Genomic DNA, 19,030 nt, shown 5'->3' with positions numbered 1-19,030 from the left:
ACGTGAGTGGGAAGCAGCGGGAAGACACTGCTCCTGGGCACAGGCGTGAGCAGCAGGGCTTGAGCGCAAAGCCTGTACTTGGAAGAGGGGTGTGCTGCTCCTGTGTAGTAACAGCTCAACAGACGCTGGAAGTCTCCAGTCTGGGGGTTTCTGGCCAAGCCTCAGGGGTCCCTCTGGCCCACTGTCCCCCGGGACAGACTCAGGCCTCTGCTTCAGAGGGTCCAGACGTGACCAGGGTGGCCGAGCTCCTGCCTCGGGAATGGTACAGGCAGAGGCAGCCCTCTGCAGGGCCCGTGGGGCCTCCTTCTGGGGCCACCAAAGGTTCCCAGGCCACCGCCACCAACAGTCGCTCCAAGTCAGACAGATGTGTGGGGGAGAAGAAGGCGGCAGGGGAGCAGCGGGCGGGGCTGCACCCACCCCAACACCCAGGCCACCCCACGGGGCAGAAGCGCAAGTCTGACTTGTCCGCTGTCTTGGGTCAGCAGCGTCGCTGCTGAAAACTGACCCTGGCACTGTCCACCCTCCCAAGTTCCAGGGGCTAGGCAGAGACACGTGAAGGGATGTGTGAGGTCTTACGCCTGTGCCACTTAGTGGCGGAGTCCAAGCTTTTTCAACCTTACCTTCTGCTTGCTGGGATGTGGTGGCAGGAGCTGAGGACAGCACGGAGCCCAGGATGACACCCGCTGCCCCTCGCTGAGGCGTCTTTCGCTCTGAGTGTCTTACACCCAAGGCACTCTGTCTGCCCCTGGACGCCCCCCGCCCCCCGCCAGGCCCATGGCACCGAGCTCCGAGCACCCCTGCTCACGCCCCACAGGCGGCCGGGCCTCAGCCCCTCCCTCCCATCACTTCCCAGGCCCTCCGAGGGGACGCGTCAAGAGTGACTGTCAGCAAGAAACAGAGTCACAAGGCTTGATTGCAGAGAGAAACAACGTGTAAACCAAATCCCTCTGGGCAGGGCTCGGCCTTGCCCTCCTTCCAGCCGCCTGCTGGAGCCAACGGGGCTGCCCCCCCCCCGCCCCCACCCAAGGTCCCCGGAGGCCAGACTGCCCGTGAGCTCGCTGTGCAAAACCCGTTTAATGGCACAGGTTCCCAGCACCGGGGGCGAGCCCGCTTCTTCACGGCAGCCAGAGGTCCAGGAGCGCGGAGGCCAGGGTCAGGAGAGCCGCTAGCCCCGCGCGGCCGCCCAGCCCGTCGCAGGCCCCTGCCACCTCCTTGTACTTATCCTCCGAGTTTTCTTCGATGACCGGGTTGTGGGTGTTGCACAGCCGCTCCTGGCAGCACACCACGTACAGGAAAGGCGTGGGCTTGATGAGCAGGAAGGACTTGGCCCCGCGCTGCTGCACGCCCTCGAAGGCACAGGCCGCCACGCACTGCTTGGAAACCAGGTAGAACCGCGGAAACACTCCTGGCGGGAGACAGGGACACGCGGGGGCCTCGTGGGTATGGAAAGCGGCGGCCCTGACGCCGCTCCCGCTGCGTCTGCCCGCCCTGCCGCTTCCAGCGCCCCCTCTCGAGGGGCGGGGGGTCCAGAGCCGTCCCCCCAGAGGAGAGGGGCAGGCCTTTGCATTCAGACCTGCTTCTCGGGCTGGGGGATGGCCTGTGCACAGGGCGGCGTCAGACGTCCCCAGCCCTGGCCTGTGCAGGTGCCCCGGGACCCTGGGGATGGTCAGGCTCTTCAGGCCTCGGCATCTCCACCCCAGGGTTGCCCAGACCTTTGCAACCATCCCGGCCACTGCCCAGGGCTAGGAGCTGGCGTCCCGAGGAGCCGCTGCCCAGGACGTAGATGGGGCCAAGAGCCCGTTGGCTCGGCCCCAGGCGGCCGGGCCCTCTGCCCAGCGTGTCTCGCCTCGCAGGTGCCTGTGCTGGCGCTCTTCCACGCGGCGTTACGGAGCCCGTGTGCGGCCAGCGCCTCCCACGCTCCCTGGAAGGTGGGCGCCCCCAGAAGCGGCTGACCAACAGAACAGGGGTTCTCCGGCCCCAGGATGAGGCCCCTGCGGGGTCAGGCTGCGGCTTCCGACTCACCCTTGGGCGAGCGTGCGCCTCCGGGCCCCGGGACTGGGGGAGTCACAGACGGCAGAGCAGTGGGCTCCAACCGCCGTCAGGCCCGCAAGCGCCTCTCAGAGCGCATTTGACGCCCACACCCCCCCGTTACGCGTGAAAGCTCCAGTCTTGGTGGGGACATCCGAAGACGTTAATTTTTCATGTGAGGGTGACAGACACCCAATCTCTATCCCTTTCTCCCTCCAGCTCACTGTCCCCGGACCAGCGGCTGACGCACGGTTCCCCACAGAAGCCGCGCCCTCCGCCGTCCCCTGCTCGGACGCCCGGCTTCACAGGACTTTGCTTTTCAAAGTCAGGAAAGGGGGCACTCGTCTCTTGGTCACTCTCCACTGAGGGAAACGAGGCCGACCCTGAGTCCTGAACGCGTCCTAGTGAGCAGCCCCTGGAAGCCCAGGTGGAAGGGGTACCTACTCACGGCCACAGTGGTGCAAAACCGGCTGCCCTGGGTGCAGTTGGACTCTTGGGTGCAGAGAAAATTGTTCTCTGTCTCGCAAACGTAGCACCTCATCGCCGCATCTGGAGTGACGAGTGAAAGCAAAGTGGGATGTCGCTGCCCTCGGTCCCGTCAGACCAAGCCCGCTGTCCTCCCGATCCTGCAACCGAGGCCCCCGCCAGCGGGCCCCTCCACCTCCCCCCAGCCCACCCGCTGCTCCTCATCTCGGGGCGCCCCTTGTCCTCCCCAAGAGTGGGTCTCGCTCACACGCCCACCCCCAGACCACGGCCCACAGACACTCACGCCAGGTGGGCACGCTCCCACCTTCACGCAGAAACACCGGAGTCCCACACCCACTCACGCATGCACACACACACACACACACACTCACACACCCGGGAACACGTCCACGTCTACACACAACGCCGACAGCTCCCCTTCGATTACTTTATAAGCAAAAAGAGACCCCAGGGTTTTGGAGGCTGTGCCCTGGCCCCCTCCTACCCACACTGCTGGCTCACCCCACCCCTCCAGCAGCGGATTCAGCCCCCCTGCCCCCGTCCTTGAGGCCTGGCGCCCCCCGATCCCTCAGCAACAGCCGCTGTCTGTCTGCCTCAGGGCAGGACTTGCTCCCAGGACAGGAGCTGGTCACACGCTGGCAGCTTTCTTGTTCTCGAGACAGCCCTGGGAGGGCCACCGAGGCGCCGAGCTGGGCCTGGCCTCCAGCCTGACCTCCCCTAGGAAGGTGGGGCTGCTGCGGCGAGAGCAAGGTGCCAGGGAAGAAACAGGCCGTCCCTGGCTGTCCTCGGGGGACCCCGCATCCAGAAGCTCCCCCACTAGGTGTTCAGGTCAGCTCGCCACCCTCCTGGGACTCTCTGGCCCACTCAGTCCTCCGCTCCCCAATTGCCCAGACCCACCCGGGGCCTCAGCAGCGCCCAGAACAGGTGGCACCCCTGTTTCTGCACAGGTGTTCCAGCCACCACCTCCCCCCAGCTGAGGAGGCCGGGGGCCCGGACTTACTCTGTCGCCCAGACACAGTGACATTGGTCTCCGCCCGCGGCAGGCCCACGACCAGGAACAAAGCCAGGAGGGCCTTCATTTCCGGCGCAGCCTGGCCTGGACTCTGAGGAGAGAGCAGGCCTCTCGGTCAGGCCTGCAAGTCCAGGGGGAGCGCCGGCCCCCGTGCGTCTCCCAGCACCCAGAGCTCTTCCTCACCGGACGCTGGCGCGGACCCTCCTCCAAGGGCCCCAGGACCAGGGGTGGCCTCTCGGTGTTGGGCGGCCCGTCCCTACCACCCAGTCCCCTCTGTCCCCAGGGGCCCCCCACCCCTGCCCGCAGCAGATCTGCTCGACAGGTGTTCCTGCGGCTGCCCCGGGGGCGCCATACAGCTCCCCACCCCTGCCCCGATCCCCTGCTCTCTCAAGAGCCCCCACGGGGCCCCTCCCACCCAGAACCACTGCCCCGCCTCCTCCATCCTGACCCCAGGGCACAGGAAGGCCTGGGGACCCCTGCGGGAGCCTGGCCCGGCCCCAGATGCAGGGGCTGGGCTCCTCTCACAAGTCCCGCCAGCCTCAGGCCCCCACGCGTGCCCGCTGGGCTCCATTCTGGGCTTCCCCTCCTCCTTCCGGAATGCTCCCCAAGTCCCGCACCCCACCTTCGCCCTGCTATCTGGCCAGTGGGGATCAAGGAGGAGAAGGGTCTGCCATGAGTCTGGAGGAGGCAGAACCCTCCCTCGGCGGCCCCGGCCCCTCCGTGTCAGGGGAGAGCCTGGTCCGGGGCGCCAGGCGCTCAAGCCCCGCCCCCTCCCAGGCCCAGCGCGATTGCGGTCCGTTTTCTCCCAGGTTGTGGCCCCAGCGGAGCGTGCCTCGGGTGCCGGCGCCCCCCGGCCTTCCTCCCGCAGCCCTCTCCAGGAGGCGTTCCTCTCCGCGCCGGCAGCGCCTCTGCACTGCAATTCTGCCTTTTTTTTTTTTTTTTTTAACAGTGGCAGAGTGTACCATGGCCCGGGTGTGGGACAGTGTATTTGCACAGGCTCCTTCGATGCTCCTTTGTGCTGTGGACAGCGTGTCTTCCTGCTGCAGTGTTGTCCTGTCGTTTCCTACACGTGCAGGTACTTCAGGGACGGTTTCCAGAAATGAAACTGAAAGTTGCAGGTTCGTGCACTTGCAATCTAAACGCATGTTACCCAACAGCTAGTCTGTCCTCCCAACTTTGAGAAGCGCGCGTGCCCGTCCCTGTGGTGCCGTCAAAAAGAGGGCATTCTTCTCCATCCCCTGGGTGTCTGCCCATCTAGTAGGTGACAGTAGCATCGTGTAGTAGGAATTTGCATTTCTTCCATTACGAGGGACATTGCCAAGTTTCTGCATTCAGGTAAATCTCTGTATTGCCTTTTCTGTGTTCTCCATGCCAGTCTGTTGACCAACTACACGGTGCCATAGTCTGTGGTCGGCCAGCAAGTGCCAAAGAAACTTTGTTCTTATTCAATACTGGTATTTTTGCCAAGCGGAAGTGCTGGCTCTTTCACGGCCAAAGATAAAGCCAGACACTAAAGCCGTCACAATGGATTTGAATCAGGGACATGCCACGTGATGGGAACGCCGCTTCCATGTGCCCGGGGGGGCGACTGGGCCTGTGCGAGAGGGAGGGCACAGGCAGCCCGTGGCCAGGAACGTGAGCATCACAAAAGCAGGAAGGCGGGCGTGGGCCTGGTGAAAACCGCTGGTTCTGCTCCCTGGTAACTTCCAGAGGGAATTAAGCCCCCTCCCTGGGAGAAGGGGCCCCTCTTAGGGTGGGTGTGAAACATAGTCAGTCCTCCTGGCAGCCTCGAGTCTTCTCAGGCAGGCCTTTCAAGAGGCGGGGGGACAGGGTCATCCCGGAGATACAGCCTGGAGCCGCCAGACGCAACCTTGGTGTCCGCGCCAGTCCCTCCAGCCCCGCTTGAGGCGTCGCCCACGAAGGGCCCAGGGGAGCCTGGCTGGCGTTCGGTCAGGAGAGGGTCGTTGCCGCCGCCTTTTACCTTATGGTTGCGGGTTTTGAGTAGTTAGAAAAAACCACCCCCGGGACAAGATTATAAATGAATTCTCCCATATTTTCTTCTGATGGCTTTACCAGAAGGTCCTTTTTTTTTTTTTCTCTTTTAACATTTAAATCTTTGATCCATTTGGAACATATCCTTCAGCGTTCAGTTTTTTAAGATGATGACTCAGTTATCTCGACACCATTAATTTAATTTAATTTTGTCTTTTTATCTTTTTAGGGCTGCACCTGCGGCATACGGGGGTTCCCAGGCTAGGGGCCGGATCGGAGCTACAGTCGCCAGCCTACACCAGAGCCACAGCATTGGGGGATCCGAGCCGCATCTGCAATCTACACCACAGCTCAAGGCAACGCCAGATCCTTAACCCATGGAGCGAGGCCGGGGATCGAACCCGCAACTTCATGGTTCCTAGTCGGATTCGCTTCCGCTGCGCCAAGGCAGGAACTCCTCAACACCATTCATTTTAACGTCCATCCCGTTTGCTGTTGATCTGTGAGGCCCTTCATTGTGTGTTAAGTTCCAAATGCACCTGGTTGTCTTTGTGTGCTTCTTCCGTCAGCTGCGTTGTCTGTCCGGTCACACACCAGAACCAGGCTGTTACAAGTCCAGACCTACCAAGCCCCCTTCAAAGTTTGGGGGGCCCTCATCACGCCTTCACTTTATTGTTACCTGATTCTTTTTCAGTCTGTCTGGCTGGGAAGTAGAACGGACACAAGAGAACCTGTCCCTGCTGTAACAACCACAACCACAACCACAACAACAGCGAGAGGCGAAGACCAGAGAATCCACAAATGTCTGACTTGTCAGCCCACCAGGAAGCTGAGGTCGCGATGTCACCAGGTGACCAGAATTCTGAAGAGAAGCCAACCCTAAAAAAGCCAGGAGTTAGGCTGTGTTCCTGGACCAGAAGGCCCACCAGGGCTGAGATGTCTGCTTTCCCCAAGTTGAGCTGTAGATTCATCATGGTCTCAGGCAGACTTTCCGGAGGTGTGTTTTTAATGTAGAAAGCAACAACTGATTCTAAAATTTAAGTCGAAAAATGAAGGACCTAGAAGAGCTAAAGTAACCTGGAAAAAGAACAAAGTTGGACGACGTGGGCGACTTGATTTTGAGACATAATAGAAAGCTCTGGTGAACAAGAAGCACGGTGCTGCAGAGAGCTCAGACACACAACCCATGGAAGAGAAAAAAGGGTTGAGAAACAGGTCTAAAAGGTGAATTAATTTTAGACAAGAGTGTCAAGATAACACAATGAAGAAAGGGCCGCCTTGGGTGACCAATGGTGCTGGAACCATTGAGCAACAACATGCAGAAAATATTGCCCCAAATTAAAAAAAAAGAAAAGCAAAAGGAGTTCCAGTCATGGCACAGCGGAAATGAATCCGACTAGGAACCATGAGGTTGTGGGTTCGATCCCTGGCCTCTATCAATGGGTTAAGGATCCGGCATTGCCGTGAGCTGTGGTGTAGGCTGAAGACGTGGCCTGGATGTGGCGTTGCTGTGGCGGTGGTGCAGGCCGGCTGCTGTAGCTCTGATTGGACCCCTAGCCTGGGAACCTCCATATGCCGCAGGTGTGGCCCAAAAAAGCAAAAAAAAAAAAAAAAAGAAAGAAAGAAAAGAAAAAATATCAACATGACTTTCCCCTTACTTCACATCATATACAAAAATCCATTTGAATGAATCACAGATACAACTAAAAGCTATAAAACTTATCTAAGTACAAAGCTAGAAGACTTCTAGAAGGAAACAGGAACAATTTTTTTGATTTGGGTAGTCAAAGAATTTTTAGATAACCATTTGAAACATGAATCATGTGCGCCAAAGCTACAGTTCGTAGGGGAAAGAATGCTGATGTGTGTGGGCCACTTTGAAATGAAACAAAAGATGAATTAAACAATGGTTGGTGAGACAGACGGAGAAGTGGGAACGCTAGTAAAATGTGAGGGGTGGACTTTGGTGGTGCGTTTCCTGGTAGTCGCTGTAAATTCTTCCAACTTCACTGTCGCAAATATTTTAAATAAAATGCCAGGGATTTAAAAATCCCTGCTCGATACGTTTTAGCCGTTTCAAGCCATTATGAGAATCATGACATAGCACAGAAAATATCTGAACAAGAGGCTGAATTCACCTCCTCAATTACAGACTGAAGGTCCAGAATCTGACTGCGTGACCCTGGGTGTGGGACTCTAAGTCTCTGCAAGCACAATCGCACAAGCTGCAGTGACTTCAATGGGGATCGAGAAAGGAAGTAAGAACTTCATTAGATGAAAGAGAGTGAGAGACCTCCCGTTGCGCTCGGTGGTAATGAACCTGGCTAGTACCCAGGAGGACTTGGGTTCCATCCCTGGCCTCGCTCAGTGGGTTAAGGACTCAGCACTGCTGTGAGTGGTGACGTACGTTGTAGACACAGCTCGGATCCGTGCTGCGGCTGTGATGTAGGCTGGCAGGTGCAGCTATGATTCAACTCCTAGCCTGGGAACTTGAACTTCCACATGCTGTGGTGAGGCCCTCAAAAGACAAATATATATATATATATATACACACACATAAATGAGAATTAAAACAGCTGGCCCTTCCTGCAGATTTAGCCACCCCTGATGTGGCAAAAAACGTACAGGAAGAAAAACAGCTTATGAGAGAAGTGGTCCATGGAGGCCGATTAGCTAATGCCTTCCTCTCACTCCTGATGGAGGCAAGATGTGTATCCTTTGAAAATGGAACTTATCATACATTTATGGTTTTGCCACAGAGGTGTTTGAACTTGCTGGCATGTGTGACAATCCAGCCTGATGGGTCTTAAACTGACCACCACCACGGCCTCGGGAGCAGCTACACTGCCAACACCGCGTGGATGAGTTCCCTCGAAGAAAGCTGTCTCAAGGAGACTGGACAGAAGTCACCCGACAGCTCTCTGTTAAAAAGATCCGGGGTTATTTGCCCTTCCCCCTCCGCACCCCCCATTTTTGCTCCAGAGGTTACAAAAGGCTGTAGAAGGCCAAGTTTAGCAAAAGCCTGTAACCTCATCTTTCCTTTCTGCCGGGAGCCACTTCTTTTGGGGAAGAAAGCGATAACCCGCGACGGCCCTCTCCTGACGGCACTAACAGAAAAATGAAAACAACAGTCCCATCTGGGAATTGCTTTTAGCAGGAAATACCTGATCCTTCTAGGGGCTTAATTTAAACAAACGAGCCGTCTGCGAGGCACAGGTGCATGAGCAGGGGAGCCAGGTCGGGGCTCGGGGAAGGGGATGGGAGGTGGGGTCCAGGTGGGGTCCAGGTGGGGCAGGGATTGGAGTGGCAAAGATGCCGAGTGGGTCCCGGGAGCCGTGTGCTCCTGGGGAAAAGCTCCGTGGCGCCGAGGGGGCCGCTGGGGGGGCGGGGAGCCAGGGGCCTGCAGAGGAAGGAGGCTCTGCGGTCGGCGACGCCCGGGACACCGGGATGCTCTGTGCTCAGCACGTATGGCTGGTGCCGGGGACTCCGCCAACCCTGCTGGAGGAGGCAGGCCCGAACCCCAGGACCCGCAGACACTGACCTGAGACGGAGTCCTTCTGGAACCTTCCCTTCGGTCCCCTCCCCCTACCACGTCCTGCTCAGACCTTCTGGAACCTTCCCCGCTGTCCCTGCCCCGTGACCTGCCCAGAACTCATGGAATTGTCACACACAACCCGTGTCCTTCCGAGACCTTCAAGCCCACCGCCTGTGTTCTCCACACACCTTCTGGAATCTTCCTCAACCCCACGTCCTGTCAGACCTTCTGGAACCTTCCCCTCTGCCCTCCTCCAACCCGGTCCTCACCACACCTTCTGGAACCTTCCCCCCCCCCCCAGCCTGTCCAGACGCTAGAACGTTCCCCTCCGCCTTTCCCGCATCCTGCCCAGACCTTCTGGAACTTTCCACCCACGTCCTCGAGGGCGCCCACACTCGGGTCGGGAGCGCAGCCACGGAGGGGAGCGGGTCAGGCTCCGGGCCCAGACCCCACTCGGGAGAGTCTGGGGGCGGCTCCCGTCAGGCTTTGCGCGGCCTCTGGAAGGTTCCGCCTGGTCTCGGGTGGGGCTCCCGGAAGTGCTCCCCTCCGACAGCCTGGCTGGGGGCGGGGCCGGGAAGGGGCGGGGCCAGGCGGGTGGGGCGGGGCCTCCAGAGGGTCCGGGAAGGAGTCGGGGGGGGGGGGGGGGTTTCCCGTGGTCCCGGCAGCACGCGGGGGAGGGTCCAGAGGTCTGGGCAGGGCCCAGGTGGCACGCACGGCCCCACGGTGACCACACCAAATGCTGGGCCCGAGGCAAAGAAACCGGATGGTTCCCCCGTTGCTGGTGGCACGGAAACGGGGTGCGGCCAAGGTGTAGACGGGGCTGACACCTCCTTGAACCCCCGCCCCCCCCGGGCAGCTACCGTAGGCGCTCCAAGTTCTCTTCTGGGTATTTTCCGCAGAGAAGCGGAAACTCGTGTCCCCGCAGGACATGCCCATAAGGAAGAGAGAGCTGGTTGCAGCAGGAGATGAGACGCCTCTGCCCAACCAGACTGCCTGGCACCAGCAAGGAGGGGCGGCAGGCGGCTCTGAGCGCAGACTGTTGCGCCAGGGTCTTGGGGCTTCCAGAACGTACAGGGGCGCGCGGAAGGCCTGTTTGTGTCAAGGTGCTTCCTCTCACGTTCAGTTTCGCCCGTGTGGTCCGCGGACCGAGGCGTGATGGTGTGGCCGGCGCCGTCGGGAACGGTGGGTGCCTGGCCTCGGCGCGCGGTCTCGGTGGCTCCTCCCGGGCGACCCGGGCTTCCCTTCAACACCCACGGCGTGTGTGGCAGCTGGATGTGTAGGCCCCCGACCCGGAAACACCCGGGAAGTTGCAGCGGGTGGACAAACCCCGGAGCCCGCGCCCGTGGGAAGGTCCTCAGCAGGAAGAAGAGGATTTTCGCGGATGCAGGAGGAATGAATGAGTCTCTGGGGACTCGGCTCAGGGAACCAAGGCCAACTGCCAAGGTGACACCCACGCCGCTCTGCTTACATGCAAGCCCACGGATGACGACCGTGGAGAAAAGGGCTCCAGACCCGTCTCGTGGGCGTCCATGTCTCAGGATTTGGGAGGAGAAGAGGGCCTGTGTGCATGGAGGGGAAACGGGGAGGGGTAAGATCCGTCTTTTCCCGCACGTTTGCGGATAGCACGACCCTAGTTAGCTCTGGTACTATTTTTTTTTTTTTTTTGCAAGATATTAGCAGTGGGAGTAACTGACTAGAGGGCACGCGAACATCTTCTTGTATTTCGGGCGACTGCATTTGGAAATACAACTATCTGAATCTACAAAGCACACGTTTAATGCAAAAGAACATCTTCCTTTTTTTTTTTTTTTTGTCTTTCCTGGGGCCCCACCTGCGACTAAAGGAGGTTCCCAGGCTAGGGGATGAATCAGAGCTATAGCTGCTTGGCCTACACCAGAGCCACAGCAATGCCAGATCTGAGCCACGTCTGCGACCTACCCCACAGCTCACGGCAACGCTGGATCCTTAACCCAGTGAGCAAGGTCAGGGATTGAACCCACAACCTCATGGTTCCTAGTTGGATTCGTTAACCACTGAGCCACGACGGGAACTCCCCAAAAGAACGTCTTAAGCATGCATATAACTAATGACATTACTGTTTGAATGGTTACAGTTAGAAACCCCAGATTTAGGGGTAAACAATCTCTATCCTATCCTAGAGATACGCCTTAAAGAAGGTCATGAGGACAAATAGCACGTGATGTCACTGATGTTGCTGTGCTGTTAATAACGCAGCTCATCTCGTGCTGGCTGGGTGCCGGCTCCTCCTCCTGGGGATCGGCAGGTATTAGGACTCACCTCATCCGCCACAGCCCTGATGAAGCGCATGCTATGGCGAGGCCCAAATTACAGGGAAGAAACCCAGGCTCACGGAAGTTCAACAAGCTGCCCGAGGTCACCCAGCGGGCAGTGGCAGAGCGGGGACTGGAAAGTGCCGCTGTGGGATGAGGTTTCCGCCTCCGGGTCAGGAGGAGAGGATCCAGGATCCCCAAGCAGCATGGCTAGGGCTGCTCCTCTTTCGGGGGAAGCGGGGCGCGAGGGACGGGGGAGCAGGGAGAGAGCACCCCACATCAGCACCCCACTGCCACCATCAGCATCCCCACATGCTGACCGTGTGGCAGCGAGTGCCCCTGCTCCTGCAGGCAGGTGGGCTGGGCGGGGCGAGGTGGGGCCCACAGGCCTGGCACTTGGTCCTCCAGCAGGAGGGGGGGCGCGGCAGGTGATGGCAGAGGCGTCAGAGAAAACCCTGCTCCTCCTCCAGGTGCAGACATCTGCCAGGGGTGTGTCAGGTGCGGGCTGGCACTGCCCTGGGCCGCAGTCGCCTCCACGAAGGGTCACGGGCCTGTGGCCTCCACGCTAAGATCCTTAAGAGGATGAATGAGATGGTCCACGGGGGATGCTCCCCGCAGTGTGTGGCCCAGGAAAAGCTCCAGTCACAGGGGAGAGGGTTAGAATTGTTTTCCTTTTTGTCTCTTTCTCAGGGCCACACCCGCCACACGTGGACGTTCCCAGTCTGGGGGTGGGATTGGAGCTACAGCTGCCGGGCCACACCACAGCCACAGCAACATGGGACCTGAGCCACATCTGTGACCTGCACCCCAGCTCACAGCAACGCCAGACCCTTTAACCCACTGAGCCAGGTCAGAGATCGAACCCACATCCTCATGGATACGAGTCAGATTCGTCTCAGCTGCCCGCCCCCCGCCCCGGTGGGAACTCCTGTTAGAATTACTGAACAGAGGGTCCAGGCTGCCCAGAAAGGAAGAGGGAGACAGTGGGGGAGTATGAGCCCTGCCCCTCGTCCCACTCTGAGCCCCCACCATGAGCCCACACTGAGCCCTGCCCCTGGTCACATGCTGAGCCCTGACTCCATTTGCCCCTCCGGGCACCCCAGTGAGATGAGAGGAAAGGCAGCAGGGTCCGGGCAGGAGGGCAGGACATCCTAGGCCTGGCTTGCCCCAAGGGGCAGGGGCCGGATTTCACCAGTCTCGGAAACAGCGCTCTGCCCTGAATTTTCCACACCCCGGCCAGGAAACGGTAGGCGTCAAAGCCCAGGTTTATACCTCTTTGGCGGCTTTGTCTGTGGCCTCCTGCTGGGACCTGGGTCTTGGCCACAGTGCAGCGGCCACAGGGCCAGTGGCGGCCTGCTGGCCCTCAGCGTCTAGCGTGCCCACCTCCACCGCTAGCCCTGGGCCAGCCCCAGGAATGCTCAAGTGTTGCAGAACTAGGAGTCTGGAGCTGGTGCCATTGTGCCACCGACACGCGGTGTGGCCTCCGGCAGAGCCCCTCTCCCCGGGCCCACATCCGACGGGCGAGATTCCAGGAGAGCATGGCCAGGCTGGCGGGACACTGCAAGAGACCCGTGGCCGTGGCTGCAGGGAGCCTCTGCTGCTGTCCAGGGTGCTGTCTGCTGGCCGCACGCCAGGGACTCGGCCACCTGCTGGCCTCCGGGGCTGGTGCCTCTGGGGGCGGAGGCGACAAGCAGGTGCTCTCCATCCTCGGCGCCTTCAGGCCCAGGCCCCCGGCCTCCCAGAGCCTCCTGCTCCTCTGAGCAGAAGATGCCGCGGTGTCAAAGGTCGGCTGAGTTGCTGCCTCCTGATGGACCATGTCGCTGGCTCTCCCCTGGGAGAGAGGAGACGCCCTCACCCCCCGCCCCAAACGGCCCCTCCAGGGGGCTCCACCTGAGCCTCAGGGGCTTCGGGGAGGGCATCCTGCACAGGATGGGGCGTCCTCAGGCCTCCCCGGGTCGGGGCTGCCACTCACGCCATCTGCTTCAGGAGGCAGGGTGGGCACGGGGCCCCCGCTTCTGTGCCTGGAGCCACGCTGGGATGGGCTGGGGGCCCCTCTCCCTCTAAGCACACAGCGGGCCGCGTCCCCTTCCTCAGCCGAGCGGGCACATCAGCAGGAGAGGCGGCTCGAGCCCAGGCAGGCGGCAAGGAAGCCGGCCCCACCCCTGCCTCAGAAGCCCCGGCCTCACGTGGGCTCCCGTCCTTGAGATGAAACGCCTCTTCCTGGCCCAGAGGGTCCTAGGCTCTGACCAGGGAGCCCCCTGCCCAGGAGCTGAGGAGCTTCTCGGGCTGTGGGGACCCGTCACCCCCGTGCGGAGGGGGGCTGGCGCACCACCCACGGCGGCTCCGAAGCCCGCGGCCACTCCTGGGGAGCAGGTGTGCGCAGCCGGACACGGGAGGCGGCGGGTCTGCTGCCCCGCAGCCCAGCACCAGCCAGGGCCTGCGGGGGCTCCCCTGGCAGCGGATGCCCAGGCCATTTCTGGAGGCCGACCTGCCCATCCAAGTGGCTTCCTCCGTGGTCCCAGCCCTCCTTCTACTCAGTCTGCAGGTGTCAGAGCCCAAGGGACGCAGCCTGCAGTGACCACCGCCCACCAACCTGGCCATCTGCCCTGGGGCTGGAAGGACCCTTGTCAGTTACCAGCCCTTCAGGGGCACTGGCCGGAGCCTCCAGATGGACCTCGGCACGGGCCGGCCTCCCAAGGCCTGCCGCCCCGCCGGCTCCCCTCGGGCCCTCCGGCCCTCCTTCCCGCCAGGCCCGGGAGAGCTGCCTGGAGGGAGGGCGCCTGGAAAGGCAGTCCCCAGCCGGCCTGAAGGGGCCCTCACCCCTCTCAGGGCTCAGCGCCTGGGGCACGTTCTGTCCCTTGTAGGCAGCCAGGCGCCGTCTTGGGACATGGCTCGAGGCCTGCAGACCGGCGGACCGACGCCCCCAGGGCGCTGGACCCCGTCTCCGTGGCGGGCCCCCATCGTCCACACACCACCCCGTCACCAGCGGCCTCTCTGCTTCTGTCGTCCAGACCCGGACACTAGAAGGATGGAGGCTCAGATGGCCTCAGGTACCTGTGGCCCGAGCAGAGAGCGGGCCACTCTTTCCCTGAGCCCAGAGACGACGCCCTGGCACTGTTGCGCTTCGTCGTCGTTGTTCTTGTCTCTTGTCCTCTCAGGGCCGCACCCGGGGCACATGGAGGTTCCCGGGCTAGGGGTCGCATCGGAGCTGGAGCCGCCGGTCTACACCGCAGCCACAGCAGCACCACAGCCGAGCCGCATCTGCAACCTACACCACAGCTCACGGCCCCGCCGGATCCTTCACCCACTGAGCGAGGCCAGGGATCGAACCCGCAACCTCGTGGTTCCTCGTCGGATTCGTTTCCGTTTCCGCTGCGCCACGCCGGGCACTCCCTGTCTTGCTTTTGATGAGCAGGCGCAGCCTCTCCTGCCCAAAGGGCCGAGATCCTTTGGTCTGTGTGTGAGACCGTGATGCCTGACGGCGGCCCAAACGGGTCAGACGCTGACACCACAAAGAAATCTGAGCGCACGCCCCCCGACGGCCATGCTCTTTATTTCCCCCTTGAAAGAAGCCCCAGACGGGGAACTCGCCCACGGCGGGCCCCCGAGGCGCAGTGTCTCTGGCTCACGAGAGATGCCAGGACAGCCAAGGCGTTCTGGGAAACGGGGAGAGGCTCGGACCCTCCCGAGGGGGCTTCTCATGTCAGGGCGTGGCTGACTAGGACGGAGGCCAAACTCAGGAAAAGGGTGGCCTCCCCCAAACGCACGGTCCCTCCCAACTCCTCCTCAAGTATCAGAGGAGGGGTTATGTCCCTCTCAAGATTAGTAGGTCCTCCGTTATTGCAAGTTATAGTGTTGCAGCACTGAACAAAGTATAAGCTGTTGCTCCTGGGAGGTTTTCTCTCGCCTGGAGGAGGCTGCTCAGATGCATAAATGAACGTGCAGTTGCGTGTGCACCCCTTGTAAATGTATATTTCCCGAGTACTCAACCCTGCAAAAAAGCAGAGATGAAAATCATTCCTTTCTCATTTTCAACTTGCGTTCCTCAAAGCACCTTCCTCTTAACTTGCTCCATCTCCTACATATTGTTTTGGTGCCTAAAATTTTTTTCCTTTTTTTTTCTTTCTTTTTTTTTTTTTTTTTTTTTTTTGCTTTTTACGGCCATTCCCGTGGCATATGGGACTTTCGAGGCTAGGGGTCGAACCAGAGCTACAACTGCTGGAGCTACAGCCGCCAGGATCAGCAATGCAGGCTCTGACCACAACTGTAGCCTACACCACACTTCATGGCAACGCTGGATCCTTAACCCGCTGAGTGAGGCCGGGGATTGAACCCGTGTCCTCATGAATCCTATTTGGGTTTGTTAACTGCTGAGCCACGAAAGGAATTCTTTTTCCTTCTTTAAAAAACAAATTTTCTTTCTCCTTCTCTTTCTCTGCTTCTTTCTTTTTTTTTTTCGTTTTGCCTTTTCTAGGGCTGCTGCCACGGCATATGGAGGATCCCAGGCTAGGGGTCGATTCGGAACAGTAGCCGCTGGCCTACACCAGAGCCACAGCAACGCGGGATCCGAGCCGTGTCTGCAGCCTACACCACAGCTCATGGCAACACCGGACCCTCAACCCACCCAGCAAGGCCAGGGATCGAATCCGACACGTCATGTTTCCTAGTTGGACTCGTTAACCACTCACCATGACAGGAATTCCTTGTTCTTTCCTATTTTTAAATTTTTTTTTTTTTTTTTTTGCTTTTTGGGGCCACACCCAAGGTATACTGAAGTTCCCAGGCTAGGGGTCGAATTGGAACTACAATTGCCCCCTACACCACAGCCACAGCAAGGTGGGATCCCAGCCACATCTGCGACCTACACCACAGCTCATGGCAGTGAAGGATCCCTGACCAACTGAGTGAGGCCGGGGATCAAACCCGAGTCCTCACATTTACCAGATTCCTTTTAGCTGCAACACAGGGGGAACTCCCTCTTCATTTACTATTTTTTTTTTTTGGCTGCTCCCCAGCATATGGAATTTCCAGGCCAGGAATCAGAAGCAAGCCACCGCTGCCACCTACCCTGCAACTACAGCAACCCCGACAGCGCCACACGGAAGAGCTCCCCACACGACCACAGTCAAACGCCCAACCAGGAATCGCCCGGGCTGCCCTGGGGCATCCACCCACGGGACCAGGGACTGCCAAGGGGGGAGCAGCAGTCCTCTCGGGCCCCGGAGGCACTGCGGGACAGGAATCTCCCGAGGGCCCCCCTCACAGGCCACGTGCCTCTGCCAGGGACGGCTACGGCCCTCTCCCAGGGCAGAGGCGACTCCTGGGAACACGCCCTCGGGATGGGGACAGAGCAGTCGAGGCCCTGGGGCCGGCTGCGGAGAAAGAGCCACTGGGCCCGGTGCGAGGAAGGCGCTCAGGCGGGGGCACTAGTTCGAAGGGGGAAGAAAGAGGCTCGGGTCCTTACGAATGGAGAGCGTCAGGCAGCGCCTGATTCCCTGAGGACAAGTCACGATGCGATCACAGGCGAAGCTGTTCTTCGTGTCACACTCGTGGCATCTCATGTCAAAGGCCCCTAGAAAAAAGACAGCCTCAGGCTCCGGCTCCAACATCCCTTCTCCTCCCACCCGCTGTGCGGCTCAGGCTGGCCCCGCACCATGGCCTCAAGTTCTCCCTGAGGCCTGCACGGTTCAGCCCTCAGGGGGGCGCTAAGGCTGGACGAGCTCCCTGGACAGGACCCAGGAGCCCCAGGAGCACGTCCTCTGCTCAGACAGGTTGTCCTAAGGCCTCAGGTGACCGGGCGAGTGAAGCTGCTGCTCTGGTGACGGGACCCCCCCCCCTCTTTTCAAGGACACTCTGGTGGTCCCAAGAGACCAGCGGCCCCCTGAACTTCCTGCACTCAGCCAGCCCCGCCTGCCGGTGACGCAGGCTCCCTGGCACCGTGTCCTCCTCGGCTTCCAGAGAGGAGGGAGGCTGCCGAGGGAGCCAGGGAGGCCTCCCAAAGGCGGCCTCGGCCTGTGGTCGGAGCAGGATTCTGGGAAGACGTTTCTGCTTACGACCACGACACAGAGGAGCGGGGAGGGTCCAGGCTAGACGCACTCCTCCTGGGGCCCCGGGGCCGCTGGCCTTGGGAGGAAGCCCCTGCCTTCCTGGCGTCCCCCGCCCCCGGACACCCTCCAGTCCACCCCGGCCACCAGCTGCAGCGACCAGGGGGACCTCAGCCGGCGAAAGGGACGAAAACTCCAGGCGGACCCTGGAAATGACCCCCCTTGAGGGAACGCTCCCCCCTGCCAAGACGCAGAACTGCTACTCACAGGCGTCTCCTCGGTCAATGAAGCCCCAGGGCCAGGCCGTGATCAGGAGGAAGGCAAGCGGGAGCAGCATCTCTGGAGGGGCTTGAACCTACACGTGGAGACACCCAGGCCACAGGTCAGCAAGGCTGGGGCTCCTCGGAGGGGCTTCGGGCTCCCAGCGTGGCCAGCACGCGTGCCGCGGCCCCTGTCCCCAGCTTCCCGGGCCATCGCTCCTCTGGGCAGACGCCGGGCAGCAGCCCGTTCCCGCACACAAAGGCTTGGCCACTCGGGCCCTCGGCCCAGATGAAGCCAGCCTCCCCGCAGTGCACCAGGCACGGCGGCTCAGCCAGCGCCTGGGGCCGGCGCCACTCGGACCACACCCCGGGTCCCCAACCCCGAAGGCTGCCCCCGCCTCGTGTTGACTCCGGACCTCAGGGGGACTCGTGCAAAGACCCTCAACCCTGCCCGCCTGGACAAGCACCGGGACACACGCGGGGGGCGGCGACTGGAGCCGGGGAACTAGGGCGCCCGAAGCCTAAAGCCTCCGCTGGCCCGGGGCTGGCACGTGCGGAGCCCAGGGGCCACCGCGCCTCCCTCGGCCTGGACAGCTCAGGGCCCCGGACTCCCGGCAGCGGATGGTCTGGGGCGTGGGGACACCAGCAGTCGCTCAAGGGAACGCCCCCAACCCCCGCCCCAGGCAGACCCCACGCCGGAAACGGCCTCCCGCGGGGACCCACCTGCACCCCCGCCGCTGCAAATGCCCACAGTCGTGTGGAAACGGCCTCCCCGTCCCCCTCGTCAGGAGCAGGGGGCACCCCCCCCCGGACCCACTGGGGCTGCCCCCTGACGACGTAGAGCCTGTCACCACGAGGACACCCACCCAGGCGGCGGCGGCGGCGGCGGCCCCCCACGACACGACGTGCACCGCTGCCCCTGGAACCGCCCGGAGGCCCGGGAGGGGGGCTTTCTGTGCAGCAGGCGGCAGGCCCCGAGGGGCCGCCAAGCTCCCACGCCCACCGCCCTGCTCGCCCAAGTCCAGCTCTCTCCGGAAAGCGGGGCCCCAAGCCGCCTGCCGCCCACGGCTTCCCGCCGGGATGGAGCGCGGGCCGAAGCCGGGGACAGGGGTGCAGGGGGGAGGTGGGCTGGCGCTCGGGCCCTGCAGGCGCCCCGCGCCCCCGCCCCGCCGCCCACCGCTGTCCCGCCCGAGAGGAAATAAGACAGCACTGCGGGCCCCAGGCGATAAACACCGCAGAGCAGACCTCAGCAGCCTCAAGGCCTGGCGGGAAGGGGACGGATGACAGGCTGGCGGCAGAGACGCTGGCAGCCAAGACCAAAGCTCCCACTTTCCGCCGCCACCGCCTCCCAGCAAAGTGACAGCAAACTCGCCCCCAACGAA

The 19,030-nt window shown here is 61.2% G+C and overlaps 2 protein-coding genes across 3 annotated transcripts; both read right to left on the bottom strand.

Moving 5' to 3' along the window:
- Window positions 1-891: 891 nt before the first annotated feature.
- LY6K (lymphocyte antigen 6 family member K) lies at window positions 892-4,983 on the bottom strand. 2 transcript variants are annotated; one of them, XM_047782843.1, is made up of 4 exons: window positions 4,489-4,983; window positions 3,515-3,617; window positions 2,473-2,577; window positions 892-1,405 (listed from the first exon to the last, which is right to left on the bottom strand). In XM_047782843.1, exons 1-4 carry the CDS (start codon window positions 4,669-4,671, stop codon window positions 1,116-1,118), a joined length of 681 nt encoding a protein of 226 aa, XP_047638799.1. In that variant the 5' UTR covers window positions 4,672-4,983; the 3' UTR covers window positions 892-1,115. The 2 variants fall into 2 exon arrangements, with proteins under 2 accessions (XP_047638799.1, XP_047638800.1); XM_047782844.1 differs by having other exon boundaries at window positions 2,477-2,577.
- A 9,898-nt stretch (window positions 4,984-14,881) lies between these two features.
- LOC125128639 (glycosyl-phosphatidylinositol-anchored molecule-like protein) lies at window positions 14,882-18,972 on the bottom strand. Its single transcript, XM_047782842.1, has 4 exons — window positions 18,894-18,972; window positions 17,656-17,743; window positions 16,809-16,916; window positions 14,882-15,335 (listed from the first exon to the last, which is right to left on the bottom strand). The coding sequence occupies exons 2-4, from the start codon at window positions 17,723-17,725 to the stop codon at window positions 15,043-15,045; spliced, it is 471 nt and encodes a 156-aa protein (XP_047638798.1). The 5' UTR covers window positions 17,726-17,743; window positions 18,894-18,972; the 3' UTR covers window positions 14,882-15,042.
- Between the last annotated feature and the right edge of the window lie 58 nt (window positions 18,973-19,030).

The sequence above is a fragment of the Phacochoerus africanus genome, chromosome 6 (assembly GCF_016906955.1).
Source record: "Phacochoerus africanus isolate WHEZ1 chromosome 6, ROS_Pafr_v1, whole genome shotgun sequence".
NCBI lineage: Eukaryota > Metazoa > Chordata > Mammalia > Artiodactyla > Suidae > Phacochoerus > Phacochoerus africanus.
Note: the sequence above shows the minus strand (reverse complement) of the source record. Positions and strands in the feature narration are given on the sequence as shown.